At 37.6% G+C, this 17,658-nt stretch overlaps 3 protein-coding genes across 5 annotated transcripts; 2 read left to right on the top strand and 1 right to left on the bottom strand.

Moving 5' to 3' along the window:
• The first annotated feature begins 585 nt into the window (after positions 1-585).
• On the top strand, positions 586-7,602 carry stk17b (serine/threonine kinase 17b (apoptosis-inducing)). Its single transcript, XM_079880402.1, has 7 exons — positions 586-1,394; positions 3,636-3,848; positions 3,948-4,086; positions 4,251-4,377; positions 4,510-4,558; positions 5,380-5,559; positions 6,177-7,602. Exons 1-7 carry the CDS (start codon positions 1,276-1,278, stop codon positions 6,412-6,414), a joined length of 1,065 nt encoding a protein of 354 aa, XP_079736528.1. The 5' UTR covers positions 586-1,275; the 3' UTR covers positions 6,415-7,602.
• A 1,273-nt stretch (positions 7,603-8,875) lies between these two features.
• cUnh2orf69 (chromosome Un C2orf69 homolog) lies at positions 8,876-14,079 on the bottom strand (the record flags this gene model as incomplete). 3 transcript variants are annotated; one of them, XR_013822193.1, is made up of 3 exons in its annotated part: positions 8,969-9,873; positions 10,536-11,421; positions 12,396-12,894. XR_013822193.1 is itself a non-coding variant. In XM_079880404.1 (2 exons), the coding sequence occupies 2 exons, from the start codon at positions 12,663-12,665 to the stop codon at positions 10,705-10,707; spliced, it is 987 nt and encodes a 328-aa protein (XP_079736530.1). In that variant the 3' UTR covers positions 8,876-10,704. The 3 variants fall into 3 exon arrangements, 2 of the variants coding, with proteins under 2 accessions (XP_079736530.1, XP_079736531.1); XM_079880404.1 differs by having other exon boundaries at positions 8,876-11,421; XM_079880405.1 differs by lacking the exon at positions 12,396-12,894 and adding an exon at positions 13,978-14,079 and having other exon boundaries at positions 8,974-11,421.
• Positions 13,519-17,174, top strand: ftcdnl1 (formiminotransferase cyclodeaminase N-terminal like 1). The gene is made up of 6 exons (XM_079880403.1): positions 13,519-13,603; positions 14,041-14,157; positions 14,322-14,417; positions 14,523-14,678; positions 14,944-15,132; positions 16,643-17,174. The coding sequence occupies exons 2-6, from the start codon at positions 14,043-14,045 to the stop codon at positions 17,080-17,082; spliced, it is 996 nt and encodes a 331-aa protein (XP_079736529.1). The 5' UTR covers positions 13,519-13,603; positions 14,041-14,042; the 3' UTR covers positions 17,083-17,174.
• The last annotated feature ends 484 nt before the right edge of the window (positions 17,175-17,658 follow it).

Raw genomic sequence — 17,658 nt, 5'->3', positions numbered from 1 at the left:
GAACACTTAAATGAAAGGAAGGTAATTTTTTAATTACTTAAAAAATAAAAAAAATAAAAAAAATAAAATAATAATAATAATAATAATAATAATATATATATATATATATATATATATATATATATATATATATATATATATATATATATATATATATATATATATATATATATATTATAAATCATTATTTAAAACAACCTTATTTTAAGAATGCATGATGTATAGACACCACATTGGATGCACTAGGCTACGCGTTTTATTTTTATTTATCAGTAGCCCATCGAATATTTAATTTTCCCTACTTATTTTAAAATTGACATAATTATCTAGCACTAATTTAAAGAGACAGTGGCCTATATTAAAGAGTTATTTAACTTTAAGAGCGCATTGCGCATACCCGAGTTTTTTTTAATAAAGCATGGTAATATCTGCCATTTATCGATTATCGGCCATAACATTAAAAAGCCAAATTATTGATTTCAGACAGATTTGTATCTATCTATCTATCTATCTATCTATCTATCTATCTATCTATCTATCTATCTATCTGTCGTACAATGGGCGCATTCTAACGACCGTGATGATGACGGTAGTGGTGACGTAGTGCCTCACTCACTTCTCGTACTGGCATCCGAGCAGAATTTGAAACTGAAGAGACACCGGTGGACAAGATCTGAATCGCAGAATCCAAAACCGACTTACCCCAGCATGAACTAGCCAGACTAGCGTGTTTACTCTTCGTTCAGCTTCATTCAGGGTTTATAACCGATAGTGTGTCAGTTGAACTAACTTACAGCTAACGTTAACGTTACTGTTGTTCCCGTGAGAAGAGGAAGAGGGTGTCAGTTCTAACTTAGTGTCGTGATTTTGTCCTGCGTGAAAGGAAGCGCTGCCTGTCGGACGGTTAGTATTTTGAACAAAATGAGACGAATCTCAATGTACGTTCGTCTAAATAAAGGATAGAGTTTAATCCAGGAGTTTTTGCGGAATCGTTTAGGGCTAAATGAGCTAATCTGCGCTAGCTATAGGCTCTTAGCATCAGTTGTCGTGTTCAAACTCAACTGAACTCACTCCAGTTAAGTGAATTAATTCATTGGCAACACTTCCTGGATAACCGCGGCGCGAACTAAAGTCTCGTTCTGAAGCCGTTTCAGCGTTTCAAGAGGCCGGTGGCAGTGGGTGTTTTTTTTCCTGGTGGCGACTCTGAACATGAGCAGAGTGTTGTTGAAGTGATAAAAGCAGTCTGCACTCTTCACTGGACACTCGCTGGTGGTGATGGCCCGGAGGAGACTGGACAGTCGCAGTGGATCCTCGGCTCTGCTGTCAGAGATCCACACTCACATCCACACGGATCCCCTGGACGCCGTTTTTGACATGAGCCACGAACTTGGCAGGTGTGTAAATATACTCCTCATTACCTGAAGCCTGCGTCTCTTTAATTGTTTCTTTCTTAAAATGCTTCATTTGATGTTATCATAATGTCTTCATATGTTGATAAACAATACAGTGACTGCAGAACTGATGCTGTCCGTGAATGTGGTTGTTCTGTCATATTTCTTGTAATTCTCTGAGACAGAAGTACTACAGTCAGATTACAGAACTGTAGCATGTTTTTGTCCTCCTATATCCTGTTAGTCTTATCTTTGCTCTACACGTTATAATATATATTAATTCATGATTCATTCATTTTCAGGATTCAACGTTGAGTAGAAAGTTCAAAAGAACAGCATTTATTGTAAATATAAATTATTGTAAATATAAAAATATTTATTGTTACTTTTGACCAATTTAATGCATCCTTGCTAAATAAAAACGTTAATTTCCATGTTATTTCATCTAATTGCTAATGTGCATGTAGTTGGAATATTTATCATATATTGCCATTTAGGGAAGTATTGTGGTCCCAGATTATAAGCAGATATATAAAATTTAGAATAGAGGTTTTGCTTTATTTTGTCACAGGGTGAGTAGGACTGAAGGTTGTCTGCCGTATGGAGTTGGAGTCTGTCCTGCTTCTGTATTATTCGGGATTGGAAAGGCCTTGCTCACTGAACTGTGACTAATATGTGTGTGTGTGTGTGTGTGTCTCATTGCTAAAGCTCTACAGCAAGGCTTTGGAGCTTTTAGCAGGAAGGAAACCCATGTGGGAACCAGACCCAGTTTTGTGTTGTGTTGTAGATTGTACTGTGAATACTGAGAAAGAGGAAGTAATATTGGTCTCTTCCTCTTTCTCTCATACATTTGCTTACAGCCATATTCGGGCTGTTTTATGCGACCGGCTGTGCTGTAAACAGGAAATCATTTCACAGTTCACTTATAGTTTTAACTTGTCAGTGTGAAGATGTCTTGTTTTTTGTTTCTGTGGAGGAAGGTGCATTTTAGTGGAAAGAAAGTTTGAATACTGTTATATCTCTTATGGGTTTTATGAAAAGATGACTTGCAAAGTTGCTCAAAGAGCAATTTAGTTTTGAATTAGAATCAGTGAGAATGGAGTTAATTGGTCAAGTATATTTTTACTTCTGATGGAGAAACCTGTAAATATCAGTGATTTTTCCCTGGTCTGGGAAAGTCATATAAATATTAAGAAATCATAGAAATATCAATAGTGAATATTAATTTTACTCATGGGTGGGTTTTAATTTTCTTTATCATATAGATATTTACACCATTCAAAAGTTTTGATGTTTTTTTTGTTGTTGTTGTTGAAAGAAATGAATGCTTCTATCAGCAAGAAAACATTAAATTGATAAAAAGTTACTTTTTATTAAAATATTATTACAAATAATTTTCTAGTTTAATTTCTATTTCATTCAACAAATAAATGCTGTTCTTCTGAACTTTCTATTCATCAAAGAAACCTGAAGAAAATATTAAGCTGCACAACTGTTTTGAAAATTAATATTTGATTTGATTTGGTTTCTGAAGGATCATGTGACACTGAAGAATGAGCTTTGCCATCACAGGAATAAATTACATTTTGAAAATATATTGAAAAAGAAAACAATTCTTTTAAATTGTAAATAATAATATTTCACAATATTATTGTTTTTACTGTATTTTTTGTCAAATAAATGCAGGCTTTGTGAGTATGTAAAACTTTGACTGGTAGGTTGTGTATATATTGTGAATTTTACTGTCTACTTTGACTTGGTTCCCAGATCTAACTTGATACATTATGCAACATGCAGTACGGTCGGCTATACATTCAGTATGATACATCCTATATATTATAACAAAAATGGTTTATAAAGGTGATGGTCTGGTCCAAACAATTGTGGGATTGATTTTGAGTATATGCTTGTGGCCTAATGTCTCACCTGTTCATGCTGTGACAGTAATTGCAGTTTCTCGAGTAAAGACTGGCTCACATCAGTCATCTAACCTTATATTAAACGGTGAGAACATCTAATGGAGGGTTTGACTCAGTTAATAACTATCTGTGTCAGTAAGAGCTTTGGTGTGAATGAGAGAACTGCTATAGGTGCGACTGAATGCGTGCGCACTGTGACAGATATTAAAAAGTTAGGTGCTTTATCACAAAAATTTCCACTTGTCACATTTAGCTTCCATTACACTCATTTTAATCTTTCTCTACCTCTTTTTTATTCTCTGTGTTCTCTGTTTGCCTCCTTCAGGGGGAAGTTTGCAGTGGTGAAGCGGTGTGTGGAAAAGGCCACAGGGAAAGTCTTCGCTGCGAAGTTCATCAAGAAGCGGCGACGAGGTCGCGACTGCAGGGCGGAGGTCGTTCATGAGATCGCCGTTCTGGAGTCAGCGAAGAACAACCCTCGTGTGGTGAACCTGTATGCTGTATATGAGACCGATCACGACCTCGTTCTAATGCTGGAATAGTGAGTGCTGTGACTAGAAGCATCAGTTGCATGTCCCTGTTCACGAAATGATCGTTGGGTTCAGTACTAAGAATAACCCTGAATGTGTGTGTGTCTTAGTGCTGCGGGTGGAGAGATATTTGATCACTGTGTGTCAGAGGAGCTGCTTCCTGAAGGTCAGATCACCCGACTGATCAGACAGATGCTTGAGGGCGTTCATCTACTTCACCAGAACAGCGTTGTCCACCTGGACCTGAAGGTTTGATGCACGGCTGCTTTTAACATCTTCATTGGACACATTCTGTCCTGAAATTCCAGCCTTTTAAACTAGGATCTGCCTAATGCTACTCTTGTTAAATTTGATTGTGCATTTCTTCTTAAAAGCACTCGTTGTATTTATTGAGACTGTATTCTCTCATTCAGCCTCAGAATATTCTCCTGACCAATCTGAGCCCAATGGGGGATATAAAGATAGTGGATTTTGGGTTGGCCCGCCGGTTAGGCTCTGCTGGGGAGCTCAGAGAGATTCTGGGAACCCCGGAGTACGTAGGTAAGCTTTATTCAGTGTCATTCATCTTCAAATCCACACATATCTCTGTGTTCATGGTCTCATTATAGCAGAAGAGTTCATGCTCAATGAAAGTGATGTATTTGGTCATTTTGCTTTTGATCATATATCCAGCCCCTGAGATCCTGAACTATGAACCAATCACCACAGCAACAGACCTCTGGTGAGTCTTAATCTTTTTCATCAGGTGTTTCAATATACAAGGTTCCCACTGGCTGATATCCAGACCTGGAAATGTCATGGACATTAATAAACTTGTAGAAGGTCATGGAAATTTCAATGGTCAATAGACATTTTTCTTTTTATAAACAGTTTGGAGATAAACAGTTAAAAACAGTTTGGAGATAAACAGATAAACAGTTAAACAGTTTGGAGATGTGAGAGTTGTTGTCTACTATATTCTGTTAAGTAAAGACAAAAATAGAACAATCTGAAAGCCATACACTACCGTTCAAAAGTATTTTTTAAAATGGTTTTGAAACGGCTGTGAAAAGGCTCACCAAGGCTGCATTTATTTTATCAAAAAACAATCAAAAAACAGTAATATTGTAAAATGTTGTTAATTGTTATTCCTGTAATGGCAGAGCAGTCTTTTTTATCAGTCTTCGTGTCACATGATCCTTCAGAAATCATTCAGTAATATTTCAATATGCTGATTTGGTGCTCAAAAAACATTTCTTATTATTATCAATGTTGAAAACATTTGTGCCACGTTTTTTTTTTTTTTTTCAGGATTCTTTGATGAATAGAAACAACATTCGTTTGAAATAATCTTTTGTTACATTATAAATTTCTTTACTATCATTTTTGATCAATTTAATAATAAATCGTACTAAACCCCAAACTTTTGAACAGTAGATTTGAAGTCAGTTTGATACTAGAGTCAAACAACTTTGTGCTATTAAAGGAATATCCATGTTCATAGATGTTTTTGCTGATGTGTCAGAGATGGTTTTAAACTGATTGTGTATCCGTTGACTTCAGGAGTGTGGGAGTGATCGCCTATATGCTGGTGACAGGAGAGTCTCCCTTCGCTGGCGAGGATAAACAGGAGACCTTCCTAAACGTATCCCAGGTGAACGTGGACTACAGCATAGAGGCCTTCTCAAGGGTGTCTGAGCTGGCTGTCGACTTCATCCAGAAACTGCTGGTCAAAGCACCAGAGTGAGTGACTCTCATTTCAGACACTTGGAGGAAGTGAAGTTTGTTTGCCAAGCTCAGTCATTGTACTGTGCAAAATTATGTACCACTTCTAAATAAAGAGTCATATAATAAGTGCTATGTAATACCCTTCCCCACTTCCAAAACAGTAATTATTCTGGGTCATATGGTTGCATTATGCCTTACAAATGAAGTGTTTTAGAAATGAAGTCATTGCAAACATATAAATAGGCTTACAAATTAACTTGTCCAATGATCACTCTTTTATGGCTCAGAGTTTTCAGATATTGACTTTCTCCATTCCCATAGATTGTATAACTGTTGGTTATCACAAAGTATAAAGTCCAGGTTTCATTTTCTTTTCGTTTGTCTTCAAACATGCATTCACAATTGTAGAGAAGACAAAACATTTGAGAATAAATTAGGTCAAAATAGACTGTTTAAGATAAATGGAAAGAAAAAGGTTTGTTTCTATATAGAGTTAAGATTTTACATTTGCACTTGTCATAAAGTAATTGATGTACTTTGGTTTTATTACTGTTCTTAACGATAGTTTCAGATTAGTTTCCACTTAACCACATATCAAAGTCCTTGGCATGAATTCTCCCCTCCTTTTTCAGGGATCGTCCCAGTGCCGCCGACTGCATGACCCATCCCTGGCTATGGATCCACTTTCCAGGTTCTGATCCAGTCCCGGTGACCCCACACACTCCCCGGGAAAGGAGTTTCGGTGGGAAGTGGTCCGCGCCACCCGAGGATCCTGAAGACAAAGAGAACATTCTGGACTCGCCACACGTCAAGAGGTTTCGTTTTGAGGAGGACATGTCAGCCACGGCCGACAGTGACCACTTATGCTGATCCTAAAGGGAAATGCACTTGCACTGAATAACATTATCTCAATTTTGGTCCTTGAATACATTCCCCCCCACGGCACCAGCAAACCTGCTTCTTTTTCACCATCCTTTGGTTGACCAAAGATGATCTTTTCAAAAAAGGGCCAGATCTGGTGTAATATTAATACTATAATAGTGAGAATCTAAGTATCTATGTTGCTGTCCTGTCTCAAGATTTTTGTTTTTCCTGTCGTATTTGGATTTTAAATTATTAATTTGAATATATTTTTTATTTTAATCTCCATTCAGTATCAGTTTAATTATTCTGCAGATCTTAGCCCATATTAATCTAGACATTAATTCCATTCCTGCACTTAAAGCAACAAAAAGGGATTTGAAAAAGACAGACGCTTGAGAGCAGCAGGGCATTCAGTGGTTTTTAATTCTGCTTAAATGAAATATGCGAGTGTTTAAGCAAACTAATGTCAGTCTTTGTTCTCTGTGTCTCAGTGTCAGAGGGAGTTCTGGTTGTATGATTAGACCTTGTTCATTCAAAAACACCTCGTGAGACTGTCTCTGTTGAAAAGGTTCAGTACTGGAATGCCCTCGGTGTATGGGTGTGTGTTTTGACTTACATCCTCTCCTTTCGTGTGGTATTGACACGTTAGTGGGCTCTTTAAAAATGTGACTCAACACACACACGTACAACACACCCTGGATTACACAAATATGTGTTTGTATTGGCACAGAACTTCCTTCTACAGAATGACTAAAGAAAATCAGGAAAGCACTTAAACCCTCTTTTATATGTGTTTCTGTGACTAAAATATGAGAAAATATTTGTAACAGCAGTAGATTTAGTAAATCGAGTCTATCTATTGTTTTTAAAATCATTCTTGTTTTAAATATTTCCTTTTTTCCTGCCAACATATTGTATAATAAACTGTTATTAAGTACCATTCTAGCATTCTCCTATGGCAGGCGCCTCATATCTCAATGCCTGTGATGGCTTATGATATACATAATCTTAAAATGAGACTTTTTATCTATGCACCAATCTGAGGTAATTCAGGGTTTTGTTACCGTTTTTGTACAGGTGTTTTTAAGCTAATGCCATTAACTGATGGAGGTTTCTGTACTCATTCATTCTGAGCCTTATTCTCAGGGTTAGCTGTAACTGCAGTTTACCGATGTATATTTCTCGAGTGCCTTTGTGTGCATTTTTTTCCTCTATGCTTGAGCCGTACAGCCTCACTTGATCTCATGCAATACCAGTGCAGCACATTTATGTGTATGTATTATTAATGTTTGCCCTGTTTTAATTGAGATACTGGTACACCCTTTAAACTGATGGCCTGGTGTATTAAAAGTAAATTATTTGTATGGACTTAATGGGGATACATATATGCAATGCGTTTTAGAAAGGAAAACTGTGTTAAAGTTATATTTATGGTCTTTGTATATGTAGGGCATGAAAAGATGGGATATTTATGTTGGTTGTTATTGTTGAAATGATATGGTTATGTCAGATAGTGAAGCATGTTTGGTTGTAATGAAAGTACAGAGTGAATTCTGGAATGAAGGGCAAGTGAATGTTATTGTGGTGGAAAATAGTTTGGAAGAAGAATTGTGCACATCAGAAAGTGTGCAGTAATGCAACATCTGAGGGTTTATTGGTTTAATGTAATTGACAGCTTTTCTGAGTGGCTGCTAGAACTGGAAATGTTAGTATTGCAGAATTTAGTCTCGAAGGTCGAGCCCTTCAGTTATTGTTCTGTTTAAAGAGGTGTGAAGCGCTCATATGTGTTTGTGTGCTCTGGGCCTTACGGTTTCCCAGAGATGTCACCAGTCTGCAATCATAATAGAGCTATTGTCTCCGAAGACGAGAGGCTCTTGTCACGGTCGTGTGCTCACTGTATGCCGTCATCTTAAAGGAAAACTTGAATCTATTCCTTGCCTGGGAAACGGCCTCAATAGGGGCATGAGGTATTTGAAGCTGCAAAATAGGCCAGACTTTGGAGTGCATTTCTGAGCAGTCACTGTGGTATTGGCAGAAAGCTTGTGACAAACTTTGTAAAGGGATAACTTTGTTGATTGTCTCACTATCTTAGTGAAAACTGATAATGGAAGATACTCACGATGGAAACTGTATATTTTGAGTTATATGTATCATAAATGACGTTCAGTTGTATTACAAATTCTAATAAAGCCATTGAGAGTCTAGAGTTGTAAAGGATGCACCCTTAATATCGATTTTGTATGTTGTTTTATGAGCCATAACAAAACTTTTTTTTTTATTCATCCCTCATCCCTCTTTCTATCACATTGATTTATTTAATTAATAATAAAAGGATAGTAAAGCCATAATCTATGACTGAAAATCATTAAATAATCATTTAAACTTTTAACATTTTTATGCTTTTAATCATTCTAACATACTAATTTTATATATTCCTTTAAACATCTTGAACCTTGATGCCAGCTGTGGATTTGATGTAACTTTTCCAGTTTTATTTCTTGTTGAATCAACTTGAATTGCATTATTTAAAGTTCACGTTTCTAATTAAACAGATCACTGAAACATTTCCACATTTTTATTGGATTACATCAGCATGGAATGACTATGAAGCAGGAAGTACATTCATCGCATGACATTGAGGATATTGCAAAATCTGCATATTCATTAGTATGTGATATATTCAATACAGCACATTCCAAATAAAGTGCGCCACCTAGAGTATAGTCTTCTGAGATCAATGCTGGAAGCGTTTTAGGTACTTACCATTACTCAGTCAATAAAACATTACAGAATGAGTCAGTATCAGTAAATAAAATATTTTAAAGGTTTCGGTTTTTCTTTCTCCATCTAACCAAAAATATATTCTCTACATTTCATTTCAATGGAAGATCCTTAGATTCTTTGATTTGATTTCCAAATAAAAGCAATAGCAACTATTGAACACAAACACAGAACACATTTGTGATATTAAACCAATGTAATCGTATATGGGATGATGCTTATGAAATACAGTTTGGAGCTGTAACTGCTTTTTAGTAGATATGCCTGTCTGCAATATTTTTAATATATATTCCTTAGCAGGGCCAGGAAGTTTACAAAGTGTTTTTACATTCAAGAGTATCCATATATCATTGGGGATACAAATAGTTGAAATGAAAATCCAAGCTTAATAATATATTGTAACAACATAAAAACAAATTCATTTAATAACCACTTTCAGATAGTTACTTTTTCCTTTCTTAGGAAATGAGAGCCCTTTAAATATGAAGAGATGATGGTTTTACGAAGCATATCTGCATTCCAAATAGACTATATAAAACAAGTATCCTAGTATATCGGACAATGCCTATGTAAGTAGATGCAACAGACAAACAATAAGGCTTAATGTCAGGCAGCTAAATGTGTTACAAGTTTGGTTATTAAAGGGATAGTTCACCCAAAAAATAATAATTCTGTCATCATTTACTCACCCTCATGTTCCAAACCCATAAGACTTTTGTTAATCTTTGAAACACAAATTAAGATATTTTTAATGAAACCTGAGAGGTTTCTCTTCCTCCATTGAAAGTCCAAGTAACCAAATCTTAGAAGATCCAAAAAAGGTAATAAAGGTGTTGTAAAATGAATCCATATGAATAAAGCAGTTTAATCCAAGTCTTGTGAAGAGATATGATTGCTTTATATGATGAACAGATTAAATGGACACACATACATGAAGCACGTCACAGAAGCTCAAATGTGCGTGTGTGATGCACGAGAACCAATGACGTTTGTTCTAGCGCATGATGAATGCACGTTATGCGTGCATGAGCTTCCGTGTTTACCATATGTGATGTGCTCTATGTATGTGTGTTTATATGTGAATAAAAGCCTAAATGAAATCTGTTCATCATATACATGAACGTCGTATCTCTTCACAAGGTTCAAACTGCTTGCTTAAAATGGATTCATATTACGACACCTTTATGACCTTTTTGGATCTAAGTTTTGGTCACCTGGACTTTCAATGGAGGGACAGAAAACTCTCAGCTTTCCTTAAAAATATCTTAATTTGGGTTTTAACAATCAACCAAAGTCTTACGGGCTTAGAGCGACATGAGGGTGAGTAAATGATGACAGTATTTCACTATTTCTGTGAACTATCCCTTTAAGCATCAATCTTCTCTCCTATTTATGAGTGTTGGGTAGGCAAACCCAAAGCTCTTTTTTAACTACCGGTAATTAGTGCAATACAAAGCAGTCTGCTCTACAAAGAATACACTCCATGTTAAGACTTGAAGCATAGATCAAGAATAGTCAGAACTCCTGAATGACTCTGAAGTGATTCTCAATGGACGCCGGCTCCTCCTCGAAGTGCAGTTTCTGGCTCAGACAGGCACCCAGATCCTCCAGAGTCTTTATAAAGCGCTGATGCTCTTGCCCAACCCATGCCCTCATTGGGTCCCTTACCTCATACGGAGTGACGTGGGCATGGACAGCCACCCCACTGGAGGCCAGCTCATCCAGAGCACATTTATTGGTCACCCACGTCTCACTGCCTCCAGGGTGTCCTCCATCCAGCCAGTACATGTCTGAGACACTGTCCAGAAACAGCCTCAGTTCTGGGTCTGCTCGAGCTCCAGCCAGCTCATACACTATTTGATTGAGAACAACACATCCTTTACTGAAGCCCACAATGGTAAGGGTGAAACCTGCAGGAAGGGGGCCGGGAGTGGCTGTACCACTAAGAGGAGGTAAAGGATTTGGGAGACCAGCCCGCTGCATGCCATGACCCAGGAGTGCCCTCAGGTGGCGAATGCCTCCATAGTCTGGAGAGTGTTCTGGTGCTCCAAATAGGTTGCTCTCTACAAAGTTCTGATAGCAGCTGAACTTGTGTAGGTACATGCGGGATGCGCGGACTACCCAGATATGGCAGCCAGGAAACCGGTGGCCCAGGGTGAGGGCGACACGCTCCAGGCTCCAGGACTGCCATGGGGCAGCGTCAGGCTGGAGGGCCATTTCCTGCTGGAAGTTCTGGATAGTAGATGAGAATGAGAAGTTGCATTTTGAAAAGAGGATGAATAGTCAAGAGGAAGAGAGATTTAAGAAATTCAGCATCTATATTTAGGCTAATAAACACTAACTATTGAAAACAGGGTTCACACACCTTTTGAGCAATGGATTTATGACTTTGTCATTTGTAATTTGTTTAATAGAGATTATGGGAAGTTTCTCACAATGAACGATGCACATAACTTACACCTGCACATAACTAGAAAAATATATTCACTATAGTAATTTCCATGACTGAAAATATTATTCATTTCTATGACTATTCCAGGGCTGGAAATCACCATTTTAAAATTGCCTGATAATTCCTAGTTTTCCATTAACATGATTGAAGTATATTCAAGCTTTAACTAATATTCTTCTAGAAGAAAACAGCAGGACTAAATGTGCATGTCTTCCCTTTATCTAAAAGAAAAACGCTCCATTTATTCAGACATATTCAATAGCTGTGAGGCATGCATGTACTATGGTTCAAATGTCAGTGAGGATTTTTTTTTTCTTTTTGAAAGAAATGTGTGTTTTTATTCAGCAAGGATGCATTTAATCAAAATTTTTGTAAAACATTTCTGTTTCAAATAAATGCTGTTCTGCAGTATGATGTTAAACCGTGTATTGGGTCTGTTTCCAATGTCTCTAATGAAAAACTAAATATAGAGATTCCTTATTAGTCGCAACAGAAGCTAAACTGTATCAAATGACTTAAGTGAATAATCCTAGAAGTTTCTTACAGGGGCTTCACATTCCCTATAACACGCAATAGGCATATACTCTAATAATTAAGAGGACGATCTACATCATACACTGTTTAAACATATATAATTCCTGACACAGTTGAGAGCTTTATTAAATAACCCATTATTGTTAGGAAAGTAATTTAGGAAGGCATGCAGTCGTGGTACCATGACAAGACAGGTTCAGGATTGATGACATGCACCAACCTGAATGTCTCCAGGAAAGAAGACTACGTGATCGTTTCCATTCTGCAGGTTCTCTGTTTGGTTGTCGCATCGTCTCTGCGTTTCCGTGGCGGGTCGTAAGAGCAGGACATCGTTTACGCGGTTTTGATCATGACCGGGTACTGAAGTCAGGCGGAGCAGCCCGGGCGCAGTGGCGGATGTCCCGGGGACATACAGTCCCGCTGCGGCGTTCATTTTCCTCGCTATAGCGGCTAGCGATAAACAAGCCACAACTGATCGGATACTTCCCATGAGCAAAAGGGATTACGTAGCGGCGACTGCACGAGCTGCAGCATTAAGATCGAAACCATCACTGCAAAACAGGCGCAAAAAGCAACGCCCCATGATCCAAAATATTAGCTGCGTTCAGAATAATCCGGTGGGCATTCGGTCGTTGATTTTGCATTTTAAAATTAACCGAACGGTTCAGATACTGAAATGTGTCTGGCTTATGATTTGTTTATATTAAACGCCACCAAGTGGCGTTTTTGGGGAGCGTCAAAACTTGACAACGATGCGCATGCGCGGAGCCAAAAAGCATTCATGAATAGCGGCAGTGCTGATACATAACGCAATTAGATCGACTGCATGACTAGAACACTGTAGTGATTAATGCGGCATGACAATGTTTCATCTAATGTCCAAAATCTAAGTTTCTTTTTAAACTTCAGGGGGCGGGTGTTGTGATTGCCACAGTTGTTGTCATGTCGGTTTCAGTCGGTTCTTTTGAACAATTCGCGTAAAAGAACCGGTTCAAAAACGATTTATTTACAATATGTCCCTAACATTCTGACGTGGCATTTTACATGCAATAAATGTTCTATAGGCACTGTTTTGTGACTGTTTTTGTCTTACTTTAGTTGTCAATTTGTTGTAGCCATTTAGATCATAAAACAAGTTTTGAACCTAAAAACATTTAATACTACTAAATTAATGTCATTATCTATTTGCTAAATAATATTATATTTATATTTATATCCAATTGTGTAAATAAGCCGTTAACAAATTTGCAATACGTTTTTTTTTTTTCTCGTTCAGACAATTTTTGTAAAATGTTTAATTGATTCATTTAGAAGTTTCGACTCAATAGAACGATTCGTTCACGAATCGGACGTTGCTAGCGGAAACAGCTGAGAGCGTGTGTGCTTCTGGAGTCTAAGCCTTCAAGTAACTTTGTGCACGAAAAGCAAGTACGATGTTTGTGTGAATGTGATTACAAGTCAGTCAGTTAAGAGTATTAGTAAAAAAAATGTAGTAAATAATCTACGATGCCTCTTTGTTGTAGCTACGAGTATTATAAACTTTGTACTGTTAGAAAGAAACTGATCAATATAAAGCTGTCGAGTGTTTTCACAACTATTCAGCTTTGAAAGTTCATTCCTTTTGTGGAAAAGATTCATAAAACCAGTATAACTTAAATGTTCATGACTTTTCTGTCAACTAATTTCAAATTTTCTATGTTAAATATAGTGTTTAATGTTAATGTTCTTAAGTAATGTTAATATAAAGTATTAACAAGATTTTTCTTTTTTAAATAGGCGTTCCGGGGTTGGCTGATAGTCACCATAGGTTTGGGGTCTGTGGGCCTGTAAATGTGTTTCTGTAAAAGTGTTTCTGCTCTCTTGAGGGATGTCCGGCTCTGCTCTTGGTCGACGGCTGGTTGCATGTCTTCTGAACATCTCGGAAGCTCGGAGAAGAGACCTGGTGGAGACAGTGGCAAGAGCAGCCATCACTGACACACACGGTGAGAACCTGAATGCATGGAATGGATCTATTAAATTAGCCTTTATTAATTAGTTCTAAACCAAATCATATTTCAAAGTGATCATTAAACTGTATCTAAAGACATTAGGAATATTTCCGTTGCATGTTATTGTGACAAAACTGTCCGAATCTGTCCTTCATAAGGAAAAAAGCGTGAAGGCATCACAGTGCTGAACATCTTCAATGATGTTGACTACAATCGCTCTGTCATCACTATTGTTGCAAGCATTGACCTACTAAGTGAGTTGCCTGCTCGTCCTTAATACATGTTCAGTTGCCGAGAACAATTGCTTTGTAAGTAATTGTACAAAAGAGGCCAATCTGTATTGTTGTTGTAAATTTTAGGGGAGGCTGTATTGTCGGCTTGTGAGCGTGCTTTCTCTCTGATTGACATGAATGTCCATGAGGGCACCCACCCATGCATGGGTGCAGTGGATCTGGTGCCTCTCTATCCACTGGGGGAGGAGGTGGGCCTTGAGGATTGTGGAAAAGAGGCCCAGGGTATGTGGCCATGCATGCACAGAAGAAATATTAAAATCCATTCTCTGAATATTTACTTTAGTACAGAAAGTACAGAAATGGTTTCAATATAGTAGAAAAAAAAGCTAATGCTGCACAAACAGAATTGAGTTATTTGGGGCTCAGAATGCCATTATTAAGGGCACTATTATTATTCTACAAATTAAAAAAATATATTTTCAGATTTGAACTTGTCATTTTGTCCTTGTCTATATGTACCTCAACTGCTGTTTTCTTTCTCGTTTAGCATTAGCTACAGCTCTGACAGAACGAGTGGCAGGTACCAGTGCTTTTTTGTTCGGATGGGCTGATTCTCCTCAGCGTCGAGGTCTGGCTCAAAGGAGGAAGGAGATTGGCTGGTTCAAAAAGGTCAAATATATGTCAAGCGTCCAGCCAGATGTAGGTCCACAGGCCACAAGGAGATACGGCATTACAGGTTATTTTTCAAATCTGCATTTACAAAATATAGAAACAAAAATGAAACAGCAAGGTAGAGTTTGCTTCACAATTAAGCAAATTGGGTTCAGGAAGTGTTTATTTTTTACTTTTTTTATTAAGAAATTTTTATTTGAGAGTATATGCTTCTCTTGTAGTTATCAGCAATTTCAACTTTATTAAAAAAAAAAAAAAACTAAATTCTGAGGGAATTTAACACTGTCCATATGTATATAATTGTGTATATATTGCAATCTATTTTATATATATTTTATATTGTTTGCAGTGCATCATTGTAGTTTATTCCCTCATAAAGTTGGTTTGGTTCATGTCATAGACCTGTTTATTTAAGATTTTTTTATATCCTTAAAGCTGCAGTCCGTATTGTTTCCTCTTTGTCGCCATCTCTGTTCGAAATCTGCAATTGCAGTTATTCGCAGAATTATCCACTTTACGTGGGTTGTGCCTCGGCACAACTCAGCTCGGATGAATCCAATGTTTTGAGGAGAATGTGCAGCTGTCAGTCACCGCACCGGTGTGGATACTGTCATTCTGAATCACAGATTATAATTTTTGGAAGTATGACCAACATAAGAATTTTCACCGGAAAATGTCGTCTGAACAAGTAAGTAACATCCACTTTTGTTCTGACCAACTAAGGGGAAAAAAGCATTGCATTAAATCGCGCTGATTAAATCTAACGATCGCTTATCATATCACATCAAACCGTGCAAATTATACTTTGTTCTCAAATTGTTAATGTTGACAACATCAGCACTGCGTGACTATATTTAATGCCCTTCCGATATTATCCTTGTTTTCGCATGGGTCTCTTTTTTTTCTGTAGTCACTCCGAAGTCCGAAGTCTTTTGCGTTTTACAACGGGTGAATCTCCAGTTGTCACTGGTGATTGTCGCTTGAACCTTTCTGGATCCGTCATCAAATTGCTAAGTTTAATTATATCAAGTGCTGTGAGAAAAAGGCTATAAATCTCCACCTCCAACATCCTCACACTCATAGCCTACTAGCCGAGACTCCTTATTTATGAGTACAGATGTGACGTAATGATGCAAAGACATGCTCGAATTTCCAGCGGAAATCACCAGTACCACTGGAATTAAAAACATTAATACAAGCTTACCGTTTTGAATCGAGCTAAGGCAAGCAGATAGTTTTGAACACTGTTTGGTTATGTACTTGCTCAAAAAATTATTTTGGATAATTTTTAAACCAAAAAAGTTACGGAATGCAGCTTTAAAGAGAAAATGAATGGGAAAAAATAACAACACTGCTGAAAAAGTTCTTCAAAGTTTTGGTTACCTGTAATGCAATGTAGGAACAGAAACCTTCCAGGTTTCATGAAAAATAACTTAATATGTGTTTTGAAGATTATTATAGGTTTAAAACGACATGTGGGTGAGTAAATGATGACAGATTTGTTACTTGTGCAAACTCACTTTCACTATTTGAACCTCACTAAACTAAACAAATAACAGCTATTTGTTCTACAGGTGTTGGCGCCAGCCCCTACGTCATGAACTGTAACGTGACCATCGATACCCAGGATCTGGCCCTGGGACGGATTGTTGCTTTAGCAATCCGTGAATCCAGTTCTGGTGGAATCCCTGGAGTTCAGGTCATGGCCCTGCCACATGAAGGTGTTATGGAGATCGCTTGCAATGTGGAGAGTGTTCAGGGTGGTCCTCCATCATCTTCATCTTATGGTGAGGAACAATGGCCAAGCTTTGTCATTGGAGGGCAAAACTTTTGCCATGCTCCAGCCTCGCTAATCACAGAACGTGTAGCCGAGCTGGCTAGACGCCATGGAGTGGCTATCAAGGGTACGGCCCTGGTGGGCTTTACCCCACGTGAGTGCCGGAGACTGGCAGAGGGAGCGCTCTCAAATGGCATTGGAGAGTTCTGGAAAGAGCTGCAGCGTGTACACATGTGAACAAGACAACAACTTTCAACAGGGTGTTATCTAAATTGCAAACTAATCAATTGTTAATAATAGGGAATTTGTTGAGCCACCAACAATAGATAATCAGCCCTTATTACTATATATATATATATATATATATATATATATATATACAGTGAGGAAAATAAGTATTTGAACACCTGCTATTTTGCAAGTTCTCCCACTTGGAAATCATGAAGGGGTCTGAAATTGTCATCGTAGGTGCATGTCCACTGTGAGAGACATAATCTATAAAAAAAAATCCAGAAATCACAATATATGATTTTTTAACTATTTATTTGTATGATACAGCTGCAAATAAGTATTTGAACACCTGTCTATCAGCTAGAATTCTGACCCTCAAAGACCTGTTAGTCTGCCTTTAAAATGTCCACCTCCACTCCATTTATTATCCTAAATTAGATGCACCTGTTTGAGGTCGTTAGCTGCATAAAGACACCTGTCCACCCCATACAATCAGTAAGAATCCAACTACTAACATGGCCAAGACCAAAGAGCTGTCCAAAGACACTAGAGACAAAATTGTACACCTCCACAAGGCTGGAA

This window comes from Squalius cephalus (assembly GCF_949319135.1).
Source record: "Squalius cephalus genome assembly, chromosome: 9".
NCBI lineage: Eukaryota > Metazoa > Chordata > Actinopteri > Cypriniformes > Leuciscidae > Squalius > Squalius cephalus.
The sequence above is the reverse complement of the archived record's forward strand: the minus strand, read 5'-3'. Positions and strand labels throughout refer to the sequence as shown.

What these genes read in the sequence shown, in the direction of transcription:
- stk17b (XM_079880402.1), top strand. Translation starts at nt 1,276, where the DNA reads ATGGCCCGGAGGAGACTGGACAGTCGCAGTGGATCCTCGGCTCTGCTG. An exon ending in ATGAGCCACGAACTTGGCAG is followed by an intron (nt 1,395 to 3,635) that starts GTGTGTAAATAT and finishes TGCCTCCTTCAG; the next exon opens with GGGGAAGTTTGCAGTGGTGA. An exon ending in GGGAACCCCGGAGTACGTAG is followed by an intron (nt 4,378 to 4,509) that starts GTAAGCTTTATT and finishes TCATATATCCAG; the next exon opens with CCCCTGAGATCCTGAACTAT.
- ftcdnl1 (XM_079880403.1), top strand. Translation starts at nt 14,043, where the DNA reads ATGTCCGGCTCTGCTCTTGGTCGACGGCTGGTTGCATGTCTTCTGAAC. An exon ending in AGCCATCACTGACACACACG is followed by an intron (nt 14,158 to 14,321) that starts GTGAGAACCTGA and finishes GTCCTTCATAAG; the next exon opens with GAAAAAAGCGTGAAGGCATC. An exon ending in TTGTGGAAAAGAGGCCCAGG is followed by an intron (nt 14,679 to 14,943) that starts GTATGTGGCCAT and finishes TTTCTCGTTTAG; the next exon opens with CATTAGCTACAGCTCTGACA.